General features: G+C 38.2%; 1 protein-coding gene across 2 annotated transcripts in view; it reads right to left on the bottom strand.

Annotated features, from left to right (window-relative positions):
- The window catches only part of LOC149557073 (protein CYCLOPS-like), a 164,085-nt gene that overhangs the window by 34,240 nt on the left and 114,151 nt on the right, over positions 1 to 15,694 (bottom strand). For both annotated transcript variants that reach the window (XM_089831755.1, XM_089831756.1), the window contains exon 9: positions 2,129 to 2,186. In XM_089831755.1, coding sequence (XP_089687881.1) covers positions 2,129 to 2,186 — 58 coding nt within the window. The remainder of the gene's footprint in view (positions 1 to 2,128; positions 2,187 to 15,694) is intronic.

The raw sequence follows: 15,694 nt of genomic DNA, 5'->3' as shown, positions 1-15,694 counted from the left end.
ATTTGTAACAGACCTTACAGCACATCACTGCTAAATTAACCAATAATAAAGATTGGAACATAAACCTGTTATGGTCGATACATTCCCATCTGCATATGCAACTGTGTAAGAACAAGCCTCCACCAGCACGTCACGCATTTGAAAATATTGCAATGACAGTTCCCTCCTTGAATTGGCACCACCTCCAAACAATAGTGCAAGGGCTGAACGCCAACTCCCAAGCTGGGAATGGAAACGCAGATCCAAAATAGATGCACCACCCTGCTCATGAAATTGAATCTCTGAAGTTTGAGATTGCAGGTTGGGGAAAGGTCACAAACAGCTCCAAAATATCTACGTGGGCCTTCCAAAATACAAACGCAGGCCTCTCAATTGCAGACACAAGCCTCCAAGCACAAATGCAGGACTCTTAAATAAGATCACAGCCTTCCAAAGAATTCTTGCAGGTGTATCAGGGCCTCGTAGCAGATATTAGAGATGCCAAGTAGCAGAACTACAAACACCTAAGCAGTTTAGCAGCGTCCAGCTGCAAAATTCTTCAAAGCCAACTAGCAAGGGATTTGGCATTCAAATTGCAGATGACAGACACCAACTTGCAGACCTAACATAAACACCCAGCACACACAACCACAGCACCCAATATCAGAATGTTTAAACGCCTAAAATCTGCATATAAACAGGGTCAATTGGCAAGGACAAGACCCACGCTGCCACCAGTCATTAGATGCCAATCTCTGTCAATGAATTTCAATTGATCAAACTTCTCAATTGCAGATGTAATATAAAAGATATCTCCAGCAATCTCTGTCTTCTAAGCTACAATACTCACAAAAAATAGAAGCCGCATCAAAATTCTTAGAAATGGAGGCCAATTCCACTATACCTCAGCAATAAAATGGTGGAACTTAGTCTTCAAACTCTTATACCTCAGCAAGGGAATTGAATTCACAAATCAGAAAAATCTCACAAACCAACAAAAAACAAATTGACAATTGGATGCTTTTTTCTTTCACAATGGGCTCATATTTATAATCCTCAAATGGCACAAAATTTCACAAACTCAACTTTCACTTCAGAAGCTTTATCATTGCAACATTATTTTATAACATCAAATATAATAAAGTGCCTTATAATAATATAAACTTAATCATTAATTAATAAACATAAACCTGTGCAATAAATAGCCTCATCCAATGCAGGTTATGACCGACGGCCAGCACCACCAACTACACTGCCAAAGATGGTAATCATCCGATGCAGGTGATGACCGACTACCAACGCCACCAACTGAACTGCCAAATATCGCAACTACCTAAAATAGACTTACTAGAAATAGTAAGTCCGCAACTGAGACCCTCAAATCTCACTGTTTGCACACGAGGGTCGCTATGATGAACTGACTCAATCAACTGCAGAGATTTGCCAAAAATGGGGACACTGCATAGTGGAAGTATTAATCCATATGTAGTTTAAAAATTGATAATAAGCACATGCATGGGTAAGCAGGGTAACTAGAGCTCAGAATTGTGTGTCATAAAATTGCAATGTAGTATAAAACTCTGAAGTGTCTGGACTGAGAAATTTGACAGAGGATTTATTTTTGGAAATCTTTATAACACATCACAAAGGTTGATTTTTATTACCATACTTCCTAACATCACCAGAAACACAACAAACGATGATAAAGAATGAGCATTGGGAAAGCATTCCCCCTAGTTTACAGAAATTCTTGATATTTGACATGATTTTCCATGGCACTGTAAAAGAACTTCATGTTCCTGTGTACACTGTAATGAAGTTTGTCATAATCTGGGATAAGATTGGCCTTTGTGGGTTTAAAAAAACACAAAGAAACAAAAATACACAGAGCAAAATTGTAAGTTGCCAACATTACAAAAGCTACTCATAGTTTTGGTTGTCTTTAGGAGGAAGCAACTGTGTTAGGAACAGAAAATATGGAATTCGAAATGTGTATATATTCATCATGTCTTCAACGACTTCATTATCCCAAAAAAAGAAACACCAACCATTGTTTCACTTTTCTTCAATGTCAAAAGCCTGTTGCAAAAAAATAAATGTATAATGCTAAAACTACTTCAGCATGCTAGAACAGAAACATAAATCTTACTTGCGCTGTCTTTCCACCCTACGTTTTTTGGTTGGGTCCTCTTTGTCCACTTCAAAACCTACAAATTGTCAATAGTTAGTGTATAGATTTCTTCTTTAATATGACATTGACAAAGAGAGATTGTCTAAAGCTATAACAAACTACTTTGAAAGTTGACCATTGTTGCATACATATGGCAAAAATGAACTGAGTTGTCCAAAGCACAGGCATTTTTTAAGAAAAGATTGTGAAACATAGTTAAAAACAAGAGAGGTTAAATATCTGACTAATTTTGCACAGAAGCCAAATTAAGAGAAGACAGATGCAAAATGTTCCTGGCTTGGATAGATTTGGAAGCTCATACTAGAGGCCCACTGGTTACAGTTATTTACAAATTCAATCGTTTAAGAGTTCAGGAAGACAAATTCCTTGGAGCTTTGGCAAATGTTGGAAAGAAAACAAGGATGTATGTTCTGAACTTCTCTAGAACCCTAAGCAAAGAAGATCTAATAGATTGCTCACCAGGACAGAAATATTTTGAAAATGAGGACATGCAAGATCAGCAAATAGCAAAGATAGAAAAAATCAAACTAAAGGGTTATGTAGCCCTATGCTGTGGAGAACTGTAAGTTGAATGAAGAAAAAGAGGGAAGGAAAAAACAAGCTGCTAGGACAGAATAGTCACCAAGGTAAAGAAAAACAGTACCTAGAGATTACGAAACTTCTGAAGAAGCTCTAGAATTGAGGTAAAGGGAGCTTAGTTTCAAAGATTACACTGACGAATTTTACAAGATAATTATTTTCTAAGGTTACAATGAGATAGAGGAAGAGAATCCGGCAAAATAATTAAAAGTCATCACCTCATTTTGTGTAACTTCCAAGTAATGACACTACTGTATAGTTTACAGTACAAGCAGATGTTTGTTTTGTTCCGTTCTATATATCTGACTTGATTTGTTTTAGACCATTGAAACAGTCTATCCAACTGGCTTACAGTTACACTCCAACTAAATAGATCCTTAGAGAGGATAAGACTCTTAAATTATTAAATGAAAATTATTGCATTGAGAATTCCTTCTTTGTTTCATGGAGTTCAAAATTCTCCAGATATGCATTTGAACTTTTAAATTGTAAACTTCAGTTAATGGTTCGGGTTCGGGGGAGGATTCGGATTTGAGAAATCCTGTTCATAGATTCGAAGAAACCTTTTTCCCACTATGATTTGTATGGGTTCATGTGTGTATGTATACAATATAAATATATATACGTATTTTCTCAACTTGCTCTTGCAGGGTGATAGGGACGTGTTTTGAGCTTTTCATGTTCACCAAAAATGTGCTCCAAAGCCACTAATCATTTCAATATCTTATTGGACTTAAGCTACACAATCTCTTCTCCAAAGATAATATATTTATTTTCAACAAGCCCATTCCAATCAATACCAATCCTGATAATCCTTTTCACATGTCAAGAATTGCAATAAATCTTTGTCATCTTCGAAAACTTGCATTATATATACCAAAAAATGAGAAAACTATACATAATCGTAAAACTAAATCATCTCATAGTAGTATGAATCTATAATACTTTGTGGTGCCTCCTATGTTTGCATTATGTTCCATGGCTATTTTGACCTGAGAGATACTTTGATTGTTAGTACTTGATTATTTGCATGATGAGATACTTCAATGACTACATTATTTTGATTATCAGTATCATAGTTGTTAGATGTTAGATTATGTTGTTATTCAGTTTGATCATATATGCATGACGATGTCAGTGATGTGACATGACACTTTATGATGAAGTTTGGTTTATTTTGTACTCGGACTTGGATTGTGGATTATATATGCATCTGGTGGATGTTTATAGACTCATATTATTGTGCCTTTATACTGTGGATATTTGTCTTTTACTTTCAGTAGACATATGCTCAAATGGTTGTAAATGATTACTTAAATGTTTTAATTTGAATGCAATATCATGCAACTGTGTGTTGTTATGATTTACTACACCACAGCAATGAATTTTGTTTGTTGGTACAAGTTCAAAGTGGGAACAGAGCCATGGTCACTTGCAAGACCTACACGGTGTTCCATTCTCCTTCAACCATGATTATGCGTGTATATGTTCTTTGGCTATTTATATACTGAGCATCTACACTTGATGTTTGCTTGTTAACTTAATAGGTACCAGGTATATTCATCCTGACTTGCAGAATCTAAGTGTGTACTTATATCCCCAACAATGACACCAAGAGATAGTGACCTCCGCCTTTCATTGAAAGCCAATATCGAACTTGTATGGACGACGTATCTATAATATTGTGATATTATTATCCCTCTAGTACATGTTGGTAAATCCGGATTTCATAATGCATTATGTGATTAAACCAGTGAGCGTGTGACTATGCATTTAGGGTTCCGCACTTGTCGTGGAAGTTGTTATATTAAAATATTGATTTAATTGTATTTTAGAATTTTTAATGATTTAATTCATTTACCAATTAATTTGTCATATTTGGATTCCATATGCCTGGAATTGAATTGTTTTAATTTTGGGAAAGGGGGCCTATAGCCTATTAAGTAACTTAAGAGTCTAATGAATAAGTCACTTTAATAAAAGTGTTTAAATTAGGCAAAAGTAAGTTCTTCACTTTAACTTCTCATTTTATATTTGAGAAATTGATTTTTGCTCTCCAAAACCCTTCGGAGAAAGTTAGAGATTCGCTTGTTGCCTGAGATTGGCTCACCCAATCTTTGCGAGGAGCGGCACGTCGGATTCGTCGAACAATTCCTCATCTTCCCTATGATTTTCAGCCCATTTAAAGCTTCCATGAATTTCTTCTTTTCATTCCCAATTTGTGGAGAATTTAGACTAAGGCGGAACGTTCTAGATTTACTAATTTACTCCATTTAAATGATTTATTTTGCTTGCTTTAGTATCGGGGGTTGAGAACTAGTGTTCGTCCTCAATTTCCTGCAATTCATAGACCCAATTGGAGGGGTGTGTTATTTTATTTGCTTTCGTGTTTGTTAAAAAAGGCTTTTATCTAGTTATGCTATCGGATTTGGCATGTCTGACCAGGATGTGAATTTTATTTGATTTTTGGGAGTTTGGATGGATTTTAGAAGTTCACTTTCATTTTCGTTGAATTTTGGGATGTTCGATTTTTGGGTGTTTTTCCATAGCCTTGTTTTGTATGCCACCCAAATTTGAGTTTGGATTTCGCTATGAAAATCCAGATTTTAGAAATGGAAGGTACCCCTGGTTGCCAATCATCCCATGGTTTTACTTTGTGACTTCTGGGTTCATAGGCAAATCCGTACTCTCTGCAATTGTTTGGTTGAGTGTATTGTGCTTTACTCATTTTGTTGCATTCCTTGAATCTAACCCCTTGCATGGTTGTTTGTTGCATTGGTAAACATGGAGTTGGTTGTGCCCACCCATGAGCACGTGATCATGCCTTGGCAGGGTCTTGCGAGACCCGAACTCTTGGCTATAGGCCAATTGAGAACCTGAGCATCGGGGTTAGGTTGGAAAATTCATGCATATTCCTTGTGGCACTCGTATGACAAGAAGGGTATGTAGGGTAGCAGGTTGGAGTGGCCTCTTGCAATTTTCCTAGCACGGAAATGGTCGAAAAGCTAATGTGAGAGGTTCTAAAAATTAACCAAATTAAATACATGGACTAATAAAACTTAATGCAAGATAAGTTGTCTAACCACTAGGACGATAGTCACACATCCCGAGGGAGATAGTGTGAGGGTGGTGTGTTTGACAGTAGCCAGTCTTCTACAAAAGTTTGTGCGAGGGCATAGTATGAAGCCTTCTAAGAGAGTTGATCTATCATACCACTATAGTAATTGGGCAAGTGCAAACCAAGTGATGATACTCCACGAGAGTCCCTATATAGTATCATATAGTGTATTCTAAGTAGTGACCTGGAATACCGCATTATAGCATTCATGAGCATATGTGTACTTGAGTCATGTGTTAGTTGGCGTGTGTGTGCCCTTTGTGACTGAGGCTGGATCATTATCTCCATAAGCACGAGGGGGTGGGCCTATCAGTTCCACATGGTTGGGAGGCAATGCTAACCTATACGACTATTAAGGATTAGAGAACAAGGATGGTCTTCTTCCAATTGTAGGACTTGGGCTTGTTCACTCCTCTCTCTCTCTCATATTTTTGTACATGTTCTTATTTGAGAATGTTTACTCTCTTAGTATGGATTATATTATGATTTATGTTGTTGTATAAAAGAAATCCCTCTATGTATGTTTTCATATGTTTATGATGCATTTAAGTATCTACCTCCTCGATTTAGTATTTTCTAGCACTTCCTAGTGAATCATGTTCTTTTTACCCAAAGTTAACTAAAAGATCGTATCCCATATTCCAAGTTGTTTTTTGGATCCTGAGTTGCATTTTGTGAATTCAAAGCTGTATCCTCTAAATTATGGATTCCAAGTCACTTATTAGCTATCAAAAATTGCATCCATTATCCCATGTCACATCGGGCTAGTCATTTCCTGAATTCTAAGTCATAAAACATATTCCAAGACACGTTTGGTTGGTATTTCTAAGACAATGAGCATTTCCACACGTGTTAAACCAAATCTTTGCATATTGAAGTACCCTTTTGGAAGACACATCTTCACTTTAGTATAAGTAAATGTGAATCCATGTTTACTCGTATGGATAAATCGATAAATGAACTTGTATGACCATGGTAGGAGTTATACTTTGGGTTTAAAAAGAACATCGTTATGGAAATGTATATCATAGTAACTTGGACAAACTCTTGAATGTTGATCACTTAAACAATAGTGAACTAGTAGGCACGTGTAACTGTCCTATAGACTTGGTTGAAGCTTGAGAATCTTTGGCGGAGTTCTTATACATTCATTTGCATTATGTAATGCATGTTATTGCATATGGTTTCAATGGTTTAACCTTCCTTTAACCATATCTTTGCATATTTGAGTACCCTTCTGGAAGACACATCTTCCCAAGTCAATAAAATTGGTTAGCGATCACTTTAGTATAAGTAAATGTGAATCCATGTTTACCTATACAGATAAATCAGTAAATGAACTTGTATGACCATGGTAGGAGTTATACTTTGGGTTTAAAAAGAAAATTGTTACGGAAATGTATATCATAGTAACTTGGACAAACTCTTGAATGTTGATCACTTAAAAAATTGCGAACTAGTAGGCACATGTAACTGTCCTATAGACTTGGTTGAAGCTTGGGAATCTTTGGCGGAGTTATTATACATTCATTTGCATTATGTAATGTATGTTACTGAATATGGTTTCAATGGTTTAACCTTCCTTTAACAAAAATAATACATACTACCGCTTGATTGATTCTTTTGTCCACAGATTCTTGGGTGGGGCATTACATCTAGTATCAGAGCCCATGTTCAAACGTTGGGACCTCTATGTTATGCTCTCGTTGTGTTGGTATGAGTGTTTAATTATATGCATGATACTTGTCTCTTAAATGGTTTACGGCCATGATATGATTACTCATATTATTGTAAGGATCTTACCTGTGCCGAGTTGATCTATGAGGATGCCTCCTACACATGGACGTAGACGGGTTGTGGACAACAGAATACTAGTTGGAACAACGGTGAGGAAGAGCATCAAGAGGAAAGGCATTGGAGAGAGGAAGGGTCGAGAGAAAATCATGGTAGTATGGAGGCATTGGTGCCTTTGATAAAAGAGCTCATAGCTCAATTGGGACCTAGCCATGAGGGTTCACAATAGGAGGGCTCACAGGGGGGAAGTTCCCTAATGTCAATGCAGGGAGAGGAGAGAAGAGAGAACGAATGTTCTCATAAACCACTCAGTGCTAGAGGAGCACATAGGGGATGCAGGGTCGTATATGATGAGGATATCATTCATCTAGACATGATGAAAGACCTTATGCAATCTAAACCACCGTACTTTGATGGGAAAGGAGGGAGCAATAAGGTCGAGACGTGGTTGTTAGACCTTGGATGTTGCTTCACTATGCACCCTTATGCGAGCAACCTTAAAAGCCCATTGTGTGGTCATGCAACTAAGAGACCATGCTTCTACTTGGTGGAACATTGAGAGGCAAAAGCTCCTGATCAACCTTGCAGATCTCATCTGGGAGATAATTGAGGAGCGGTTCAAAGAAAGCTTCTCAGTATGAAGAGGCACGTGCTAATGAGTTTCATGAGATTAGACAAGGTACCATCTTAGTGGACCAATATGAGCAGAGATTCTTTAAGCTGAGGCAGCATTCCAGCTATGATATTGACGAGGTCCTTTTGGCTCCTCATTTTCCGGGCCTCAATGGCTCCATTATTGGAGAAATTTGTTTGCACCGGCCTAGGAGACTTGTACATGTAATTGAGAAGGCAAGAGTTGTCAAAAGCATAGAGGATTTAATAGCAGGACAAGTACACAAAGCTATGGTGCACAACCCACAAGGTCAATTGCACCATTTACAATGACAAAGTCCGTTGCGCCAGCCCAAACTCAATCAGCACCATCAAGGGGAGGCCACTCTCATTTTAGTAGGTCGTGCCATTCTCAAGGTCAGCAGAGTGGTTGTAATTCAGGTGCCATGGGAGGGTAGGTGTGGGACTTACATAGAGGGAAGCAATCTCAGCCTATTCGCTCGACTCAGTTTGTGCAGTGGAGTTCCAACAAAGGGTGCTATTAGCAATTCAATGCTTCTCATGTGGGGCATGGGTATGGTTATGGCACATGCAAGGTCACAAGTCAGTGGTGTGCCCTCAAAAGGCATTAGCAAGGGAAGAGCCAAAATGCAGCCATGTCAGAGCCTATAGTTCAGGAAGCATGTAGATCCCACACAGTATTTGTGGTGGTTGGTAACCGTCAGGCCGAGCAACAAAGCACTGTAGTAGAGACTATAGGTGTGTTACACAATATTTCAACCACAATTTTATTTTATTTTGGTGCCTCAAATTCTTTTATTTCCCCTTCTCTTATTCAACAATGTGGGCTAGTGGCAACACCGTAGGTTGCTGAGTCGCAATAGAGTTAGTCAAGGGTTCCAATGTGACTGTGGATTCCCTTGCTTGTGGTTGTGTGTTCGATTTGGGCACCTTCATGTAATAACCCCAACCGGTTATAACTTCGTCAAACACCAAATTCTTTTATAATTCAGTTGTTTGACATTTCGTCAAACACTTTGCAAGCAAGCTATGATACCACTGAAATAAACCCTGTTGGCTCTCAAACAATCTGTGTTGAAGAATTGATTTCATTTTTTTGTTCTTGAGGTTTTGCAATTTTGATACAAGAATATATCAGCAAACTAGAAGATTTTGCAATAATAATTTCAACTCAAATATTTAGATATTACATAGGAAATATATAGTTGAAAAATTCCAGATTTCATTATCAACTTAGATATTGAGTATTTTCACAAAATACCAACAACCCAGTTGATAAAATATCCCCTATTATCTAAATCAGCAATACTCAACAAAATTAGAAGTTACAATCCATGAACTTACAAGTAAGACATGCCTTGAAACCCTCTGAAATGAAGAGTAGCAACAACAAAGAATTCTGCGACCAACAAATGCAATTGCAGATTTGGAAAATGTTGCTCCCAAAGTGCAGATAGAAAATAGCACCCAACAACAGATATAAATTAGCGCTCAACCAACTCCAAATTAACCAGTGAAACCCTTCACAAATTCCAAAACAACCTCCAATGGCAAGAAAAATCAAACTTCTCGTTAGCAACAGTTAATACCGTAGGAGAAAAAACAAATCGTATACCTCAGCACAATTTGCCAAGCAATCTCATAATTGAATTTACAATACTTCAGCTATGGATACCAAACCCTTATACTTCAACAAGGGCACAAAAATCAGAACTTTAGAAGTGTCACAAAGACAACAAAGAAAGATAAGATAATCAAATAATAGTATACTTTTCTCATCAAATGTCCTCATATTTATAATCTCCAAATGACACCAGTTTCCCAAAAGAACTCCACTTAAGAAGCTTTCTCTACACAACATTAAAATATAATATAAAGTACCATTAATATAATTTATTAATTTCTTTTGGCTCCAAAAATGACATTTTCCACCATAACTTAATATTCTAACATGACATGCAAGGCCACTGTTTCTTGTTCCCACAACTTAAAACTTTTCATCCCGATTCCAACGAGCTATGATACTAAGGTGACCGACCAACAATACCAACAAAAATAGCAACCTCAATGTATTTAGATGAATAATAATAATTCACTTGTCTTGCCAAAACAACTAAAGAAGCATCAAAATCGAAATCTAACAACACCAAAGTGATCTTGATGATAAAAGATAATGAATGAACCCGATGGGGTGACTTACTATAAATAAATGCTCCCTCCAAGATTCTTGTAGCTCAAATCGAAAGCCCAAAATAAAAATTGAGAGCATCACCCAACTCCTCTTAACTCAACTAAGCTCGTTGCAACTAACAGATTGACTTACTATAAATCAAATGGAGCCAAAACACACCATAGGCTACTGGATTGCCTATAACCACACAACTGAGACCCTCAAATCTTACTGTCAGCTCACGAGGGTTGTGATGGTGAACTGACCTAGTGAATTGTGGGAACCTGCTAAAAATGGGGACATTACACTTCACCACAATAATTGATCTTTGCATTCTACCCTTAAGATCATATGGCATTGTTTTGGGTATGGACCGGTCAACTTCCCACTAGGCAAGTATTGATTGTCGATGTAAGTTGGTATAGTGTGACAATGGCACAGGTGAGCGAGTTGAGGTTGTAGAGGCTAGTTTCACTTCAGATGATCTCAACCAAGTAGTTGAAGCGAATGTGAGACAAGGATGTCATGTTTGTAGTCTATGTTAGTGGCCTAGATGGGGTTGAGAGTCGAGAGGTGTTGTTAGACAATCATCCATTCCTTCGTGAGTTTGTCAATGTGTTTCCAAATGAGATGTTGGGTATGCATCTTGAGTACGACATCGATATCCACATTAATCTCATTCCTAGAGCAAAGCTTATTTCTCAAGCACCTTACTATAGGACTACACAAGAGTTGAGTGAGCTTTGATTGCAGTTAGAGGAGTTGTTGGCCTAGGGCCATATTTGTCCTAGTGTATCCCCATGAGGTACACGAGTCACCTTTGTTAAGAAGAAGGATGAATCCTTGCATTTGCACATTGACTACTAACAATTAAATAAGATGACTAGTAAAGAACCAATACCACTAGCCAAGGATCGATGATTTGTCTGATCAAATGAAGGAAGCAAGAGTGTTCACAAAGATAGATCTGAACTCATGATACCATCAGCTTTGTATCTAAAAGATTGATATTCATCAGATAGCTTTTCGTACACACTATGGGCATTATGAGTTTACTATTGTACCATTTGGGTTGACCAATGCGCCATTAGTCTTTATAAGTTTGATGAACAAGGTATTACGCGCTTACCTCGATCAGTTTATCCTTATTTTTCTTCATGACATATTGATTTATTCAAAAATCATTGAGGAACCTGAGGTCCACTTGCACCAAGTATTGCAATGTCTTTGTGACCATCAATTGTATGGCAACTTGGGCAAGTGTGAGTTATTTCAAATAAGGCGAAAATTTTGGGGCACATCATCTCAAGAGATGGAATTACAATGGATCCTTCTAAGATCTGAGCTATCATGGATTGGCCAACACTCACTAATATTCCTGAGGTTCATAGTTTCATGGGTTTGGCAGGCTTCTACCACCCATTTGTAAAGGACTTTCCTCGATTGGCTCATCCTATCACTTCTCTTCATAGGAAAGGGAAGAAGTGTGTTTGGACTGAGTAGTGTGAGTCAACTTTTGAGGCTCTAAGCCTATCTTGGCAATGTCAATCCTGCAAGTGAGTTCATAGTGTGCATCGATGCATCATTGGAGACCGTGGGGGTAGTGCTTATGAAGGCGAGACGTGTGATTGCATATGTACCTTGGAAGCTCAAGGACCATGAGCTGAACTAACCCCCTCACGATTTGGAGTTAGCAATGGTTGTGCATACACTAGTGCACTGGAGATATTTCCTTTTGAGTCATAGGTTTGAGTTGCATAGTGATAATCATAGCTTGCAATATATCTTTCACAGCGAAACTCGAATGCATGACAACGTCATTGGATGTAGTTCTTGTGTGTGGACAATTTTGATGTTCATTACATCAAGGGGAAGGAGAGTGTTGTCACGGATGCTTTGAGAAGGAGACATGAGATCTTGTTTTTGTCATTGGGTGTAGATTTGTGCAGCCATATCTTGGAGGCTTTGCGTAGTAACACATGGTATCAGAAGGTTAGAGCGAAAATTGAGTCAAGACGTACCCTTGAGGGGCGATTTGCAAGTTACTCTTTAGAGTTAGACAGACTATTGCAACACCTTTAGTGCATTTATGTGTCGATGTCAAGGGATCTTTGTTCTTTGATCTTGACATAAGCACATTGTGCACCGTATTCCAGACATCCTATCATCAAGAAGATGCATGCCTGTCATGTCCCCACCCTAGCTCAGTCTAACAGAGACATGTGAGTCAGCTTATTATGGGGTCTTGTAGGCTGACAGGGTTGGATAGAGACCCAGTACGGTTATTCAGTGTTGGGGTCTTGGTTTTTTGGTGGGTATTGATCAGTTGGGTGACGTTCCTTTTTTTTAGGAGGCAATTCCTACATTTATGGGGTTCATTCCTACTTTTTAGGAGGTATGATCATGCCCAAGGCTGGGTTTCCATGAGATGACCCTTTGGGTTCAGTTTCAGAGGGATAGGGCTTGTTTCCTAAATTTTAGGAGCATCCCTAGATTTTAGAGATGAGACTGCCAGTGGATCCTTGATTTCCGACTTCAATCACAGACAAGTGACAAGATGATTTTATGGTTTGTGATGTCAGTTGGGCAGTTTGTGGCTATTTGGGTTATATTTTTAATATTTCCTAAGTTAGCATTTAATATTTAAATAAGGCTAAGTTAATAGCCATTTTGGAGTAATGAGGGAATTTTGGCCTCATCTGGATGCGTATCCCATGTTATGATAGCTCGTTGGAAAGGTCTTGAAATTCTCTAAATCTTCCTCTTTGATCTCAGGGCAATTCAGTGAACGGATTTATTACTATGGTGGAAAAGGTCATTTTCTAGTGACATGGTCACTTTAAAATAAGATTTAATTCTTTTTTTTATAGCCAACGCCAATTGGGGGTCACTTTAGGGTTCGAATTGCTTTGCAAGGGGTTATAAGGAGATGGGCGCCATTTCTCATGATTATGCATATTTTTCAAACACTTCTTTTCAGATTTGCTCTGCTTGAGCGATTTGCATTCTAGGATGCAAACCCCAGGGTAATTGCTGGCTGGGACGTAACCCTCAGCAGCATTGGGTATTGGTTTGTCAGTAGTTTCAACAGTATTCAGGAGGAAGGTAGACGCCACTACAACTTGGGCCTACAGTTTGTTTTGTTGGGCATGTTCTTTGGCGTATGGGAGGTGAATTCTAGCAGCCGTACACTGCCATTTCTTGCAGCCGTACTTGCAACCGTACTTTGTCATTTGCAGCACTTGGACACAGAAAAATCGGTTACTCAGCAGCAGATTCTTGCATCTTATCAGCCCGTTTTCATCAGCTAGTTGTGGCATCATTGTTAGAGGAAATATACTCGATCTTTTATTTGGCTCTATAATTCAGAGATCTGCCTGGTACGATTTGTATCAACTTTGACTTTACTGAATATTGTTATTTATTTTCAGACTCTTTTCTTGCCATTTGCTACTTCTCATTTCTATGTGGAATAATCATCAAAAACACAAAAACAAACAAACTCTTCTGCATTTCCGTCTAGTTCTACAAGAAAACATTAATAAACAGGAAAAAACAAAAAAATAAAATAAATCTACAGCAGATTTGCAGCAGAGATCCATCAGGGGATCTTTCAATGCCAGCCATAGTCAGTTGTACTTTTGGGCAGGTATGAGAAGTGATGTAGTTGACTTTGTTGCTCAATGCCTTCACTGTCGAGAGTGAAGGCAGAGCACCAACATCCAACAGGTCTCTTGCAGCCATATTACATTCAAGAGTGGAAGTGGGATAAAATGTCAATTGATTTCATTGTGTTGATAGTGGACAAGTTGTCCAAGGTAGCTCACTTTTCACCCATGAGAGCATCATATACTATTGCTTAGGTAGCGCATGTGTCCTTGGAGGATATTCTTTGGTTGCGTGGGATTCCTCGTAGGATTACCTTGGATAGAAATTCAGTGTTCACTTCGGCACTATGGACATCTCTTCAGCATGCCTTGGGCGCACAACAGTATTTTAGTTATGCTTATCACCCAGAGATAGATGGACAGACAAAACGGGCGAATCAAGTTTTGCATGTATGTAGTGAATCGACAGGCGAAATGGAAGGACTACTAGTACTTGGTTGAGTTTGCCTAAACTAGTGGGTACCACAGTTCTCTTGGCATGTTACCTCTTCAGGTCTTGTAAGGTAGATCATGTCGTACTCATTTGAGTTGGGATTGATGAGAGAACTGGGTAGTTTTGAGTCTTGAGATGCTTCAGGATATAGAGCAGCAAGTTGTTCATAATAGAGATCATTTGGTTACTGCACAGATCGACAAAAGAATACAAGATGACCATAGGTTGGATTCTCAATTTTTTATTGATGATTGAGTGTTTTTAAGAGTCCGTCCACAAAAGAGCCCCATCCGTTAAGGAAAAGGCTCTAAGTTAAATCTGCATTTTGTTGGACCTTTTGAAATCTAAGAGAGGACTAATCCTATTGCCTATTGCTTAGTGTTGCCACCTAGCCCATCATGCATCCATTATGTTTTTCATGTTTTTGTATTGAGGCAATATATTCTTGATGTGACCCATGTTCTTGATTGGGGTGCTCTACAAGTAGAGGATGGGCAGCTTCCTCAAGAGCCCATCCGCATTCTTTAGCATTGTAGATTGACCCCCAGTGGTTCAGATATAAAGCTGGCAAGGGTCCAACATGACCCTGAATAATGCAACTTTTGCCACATGGGCGGATGCCACGCAGTTGAGAGATTTGTATCCATATCTTTTTGCAGGCTTCCTGGAGTAAGCCTATACATAGTGGGGGGGGATGTAGTGCCTCCTGTGTTTGCATTATGTTGCATTACAATTTTGACCCAAGAGAAACTTTGATTGTTATTACTTGATTATCTGCATGATGAGATGCTTTGATGATTATACATTACTTTGATTACTAGTATCATAGTTTTCAATTGTCAGATTCTATTCAATTTGATCATATCTGCATCATGATGATAGTGATGTGAAATGATGCTTTATGATGATGCCTAGTTTATTTTGTATTTGGATTTGGATTATGGATTAATATGTCTTTGGTGGATGTTTATTGACTCATTATTGTGCCTTTATACTATACATATTTGTATTCTACTTTTAGTAGATATGTGCTCAAATGGTTGTAAATGATTATTTAAATATTTTAGTTTAAATACAGTTTCATGTGATTATATGTTGTTATGCTATATTGCATCACTACCATGCATTT

This window comes from Cupressus sempervirens, chromosome 5 (assembly GCF_028749045.1).
Source record: "Cupressus sempervirens isolate cs-2001-9-10 chromosome 5, ASM2874904v1, whole genome shotgun sequence".
Taxonomy (NCBI): Eukaryota; Viridiplantae; Streptophyta; class Pinopsida; order Cupressales; family Cupressaceae; genus Cupressus; species Cupressus sempervirens.
Note: the sequence above shows the minus strand (reverse complement) of the source record. Positions and strands in the feature narration are given on the sequence as shown.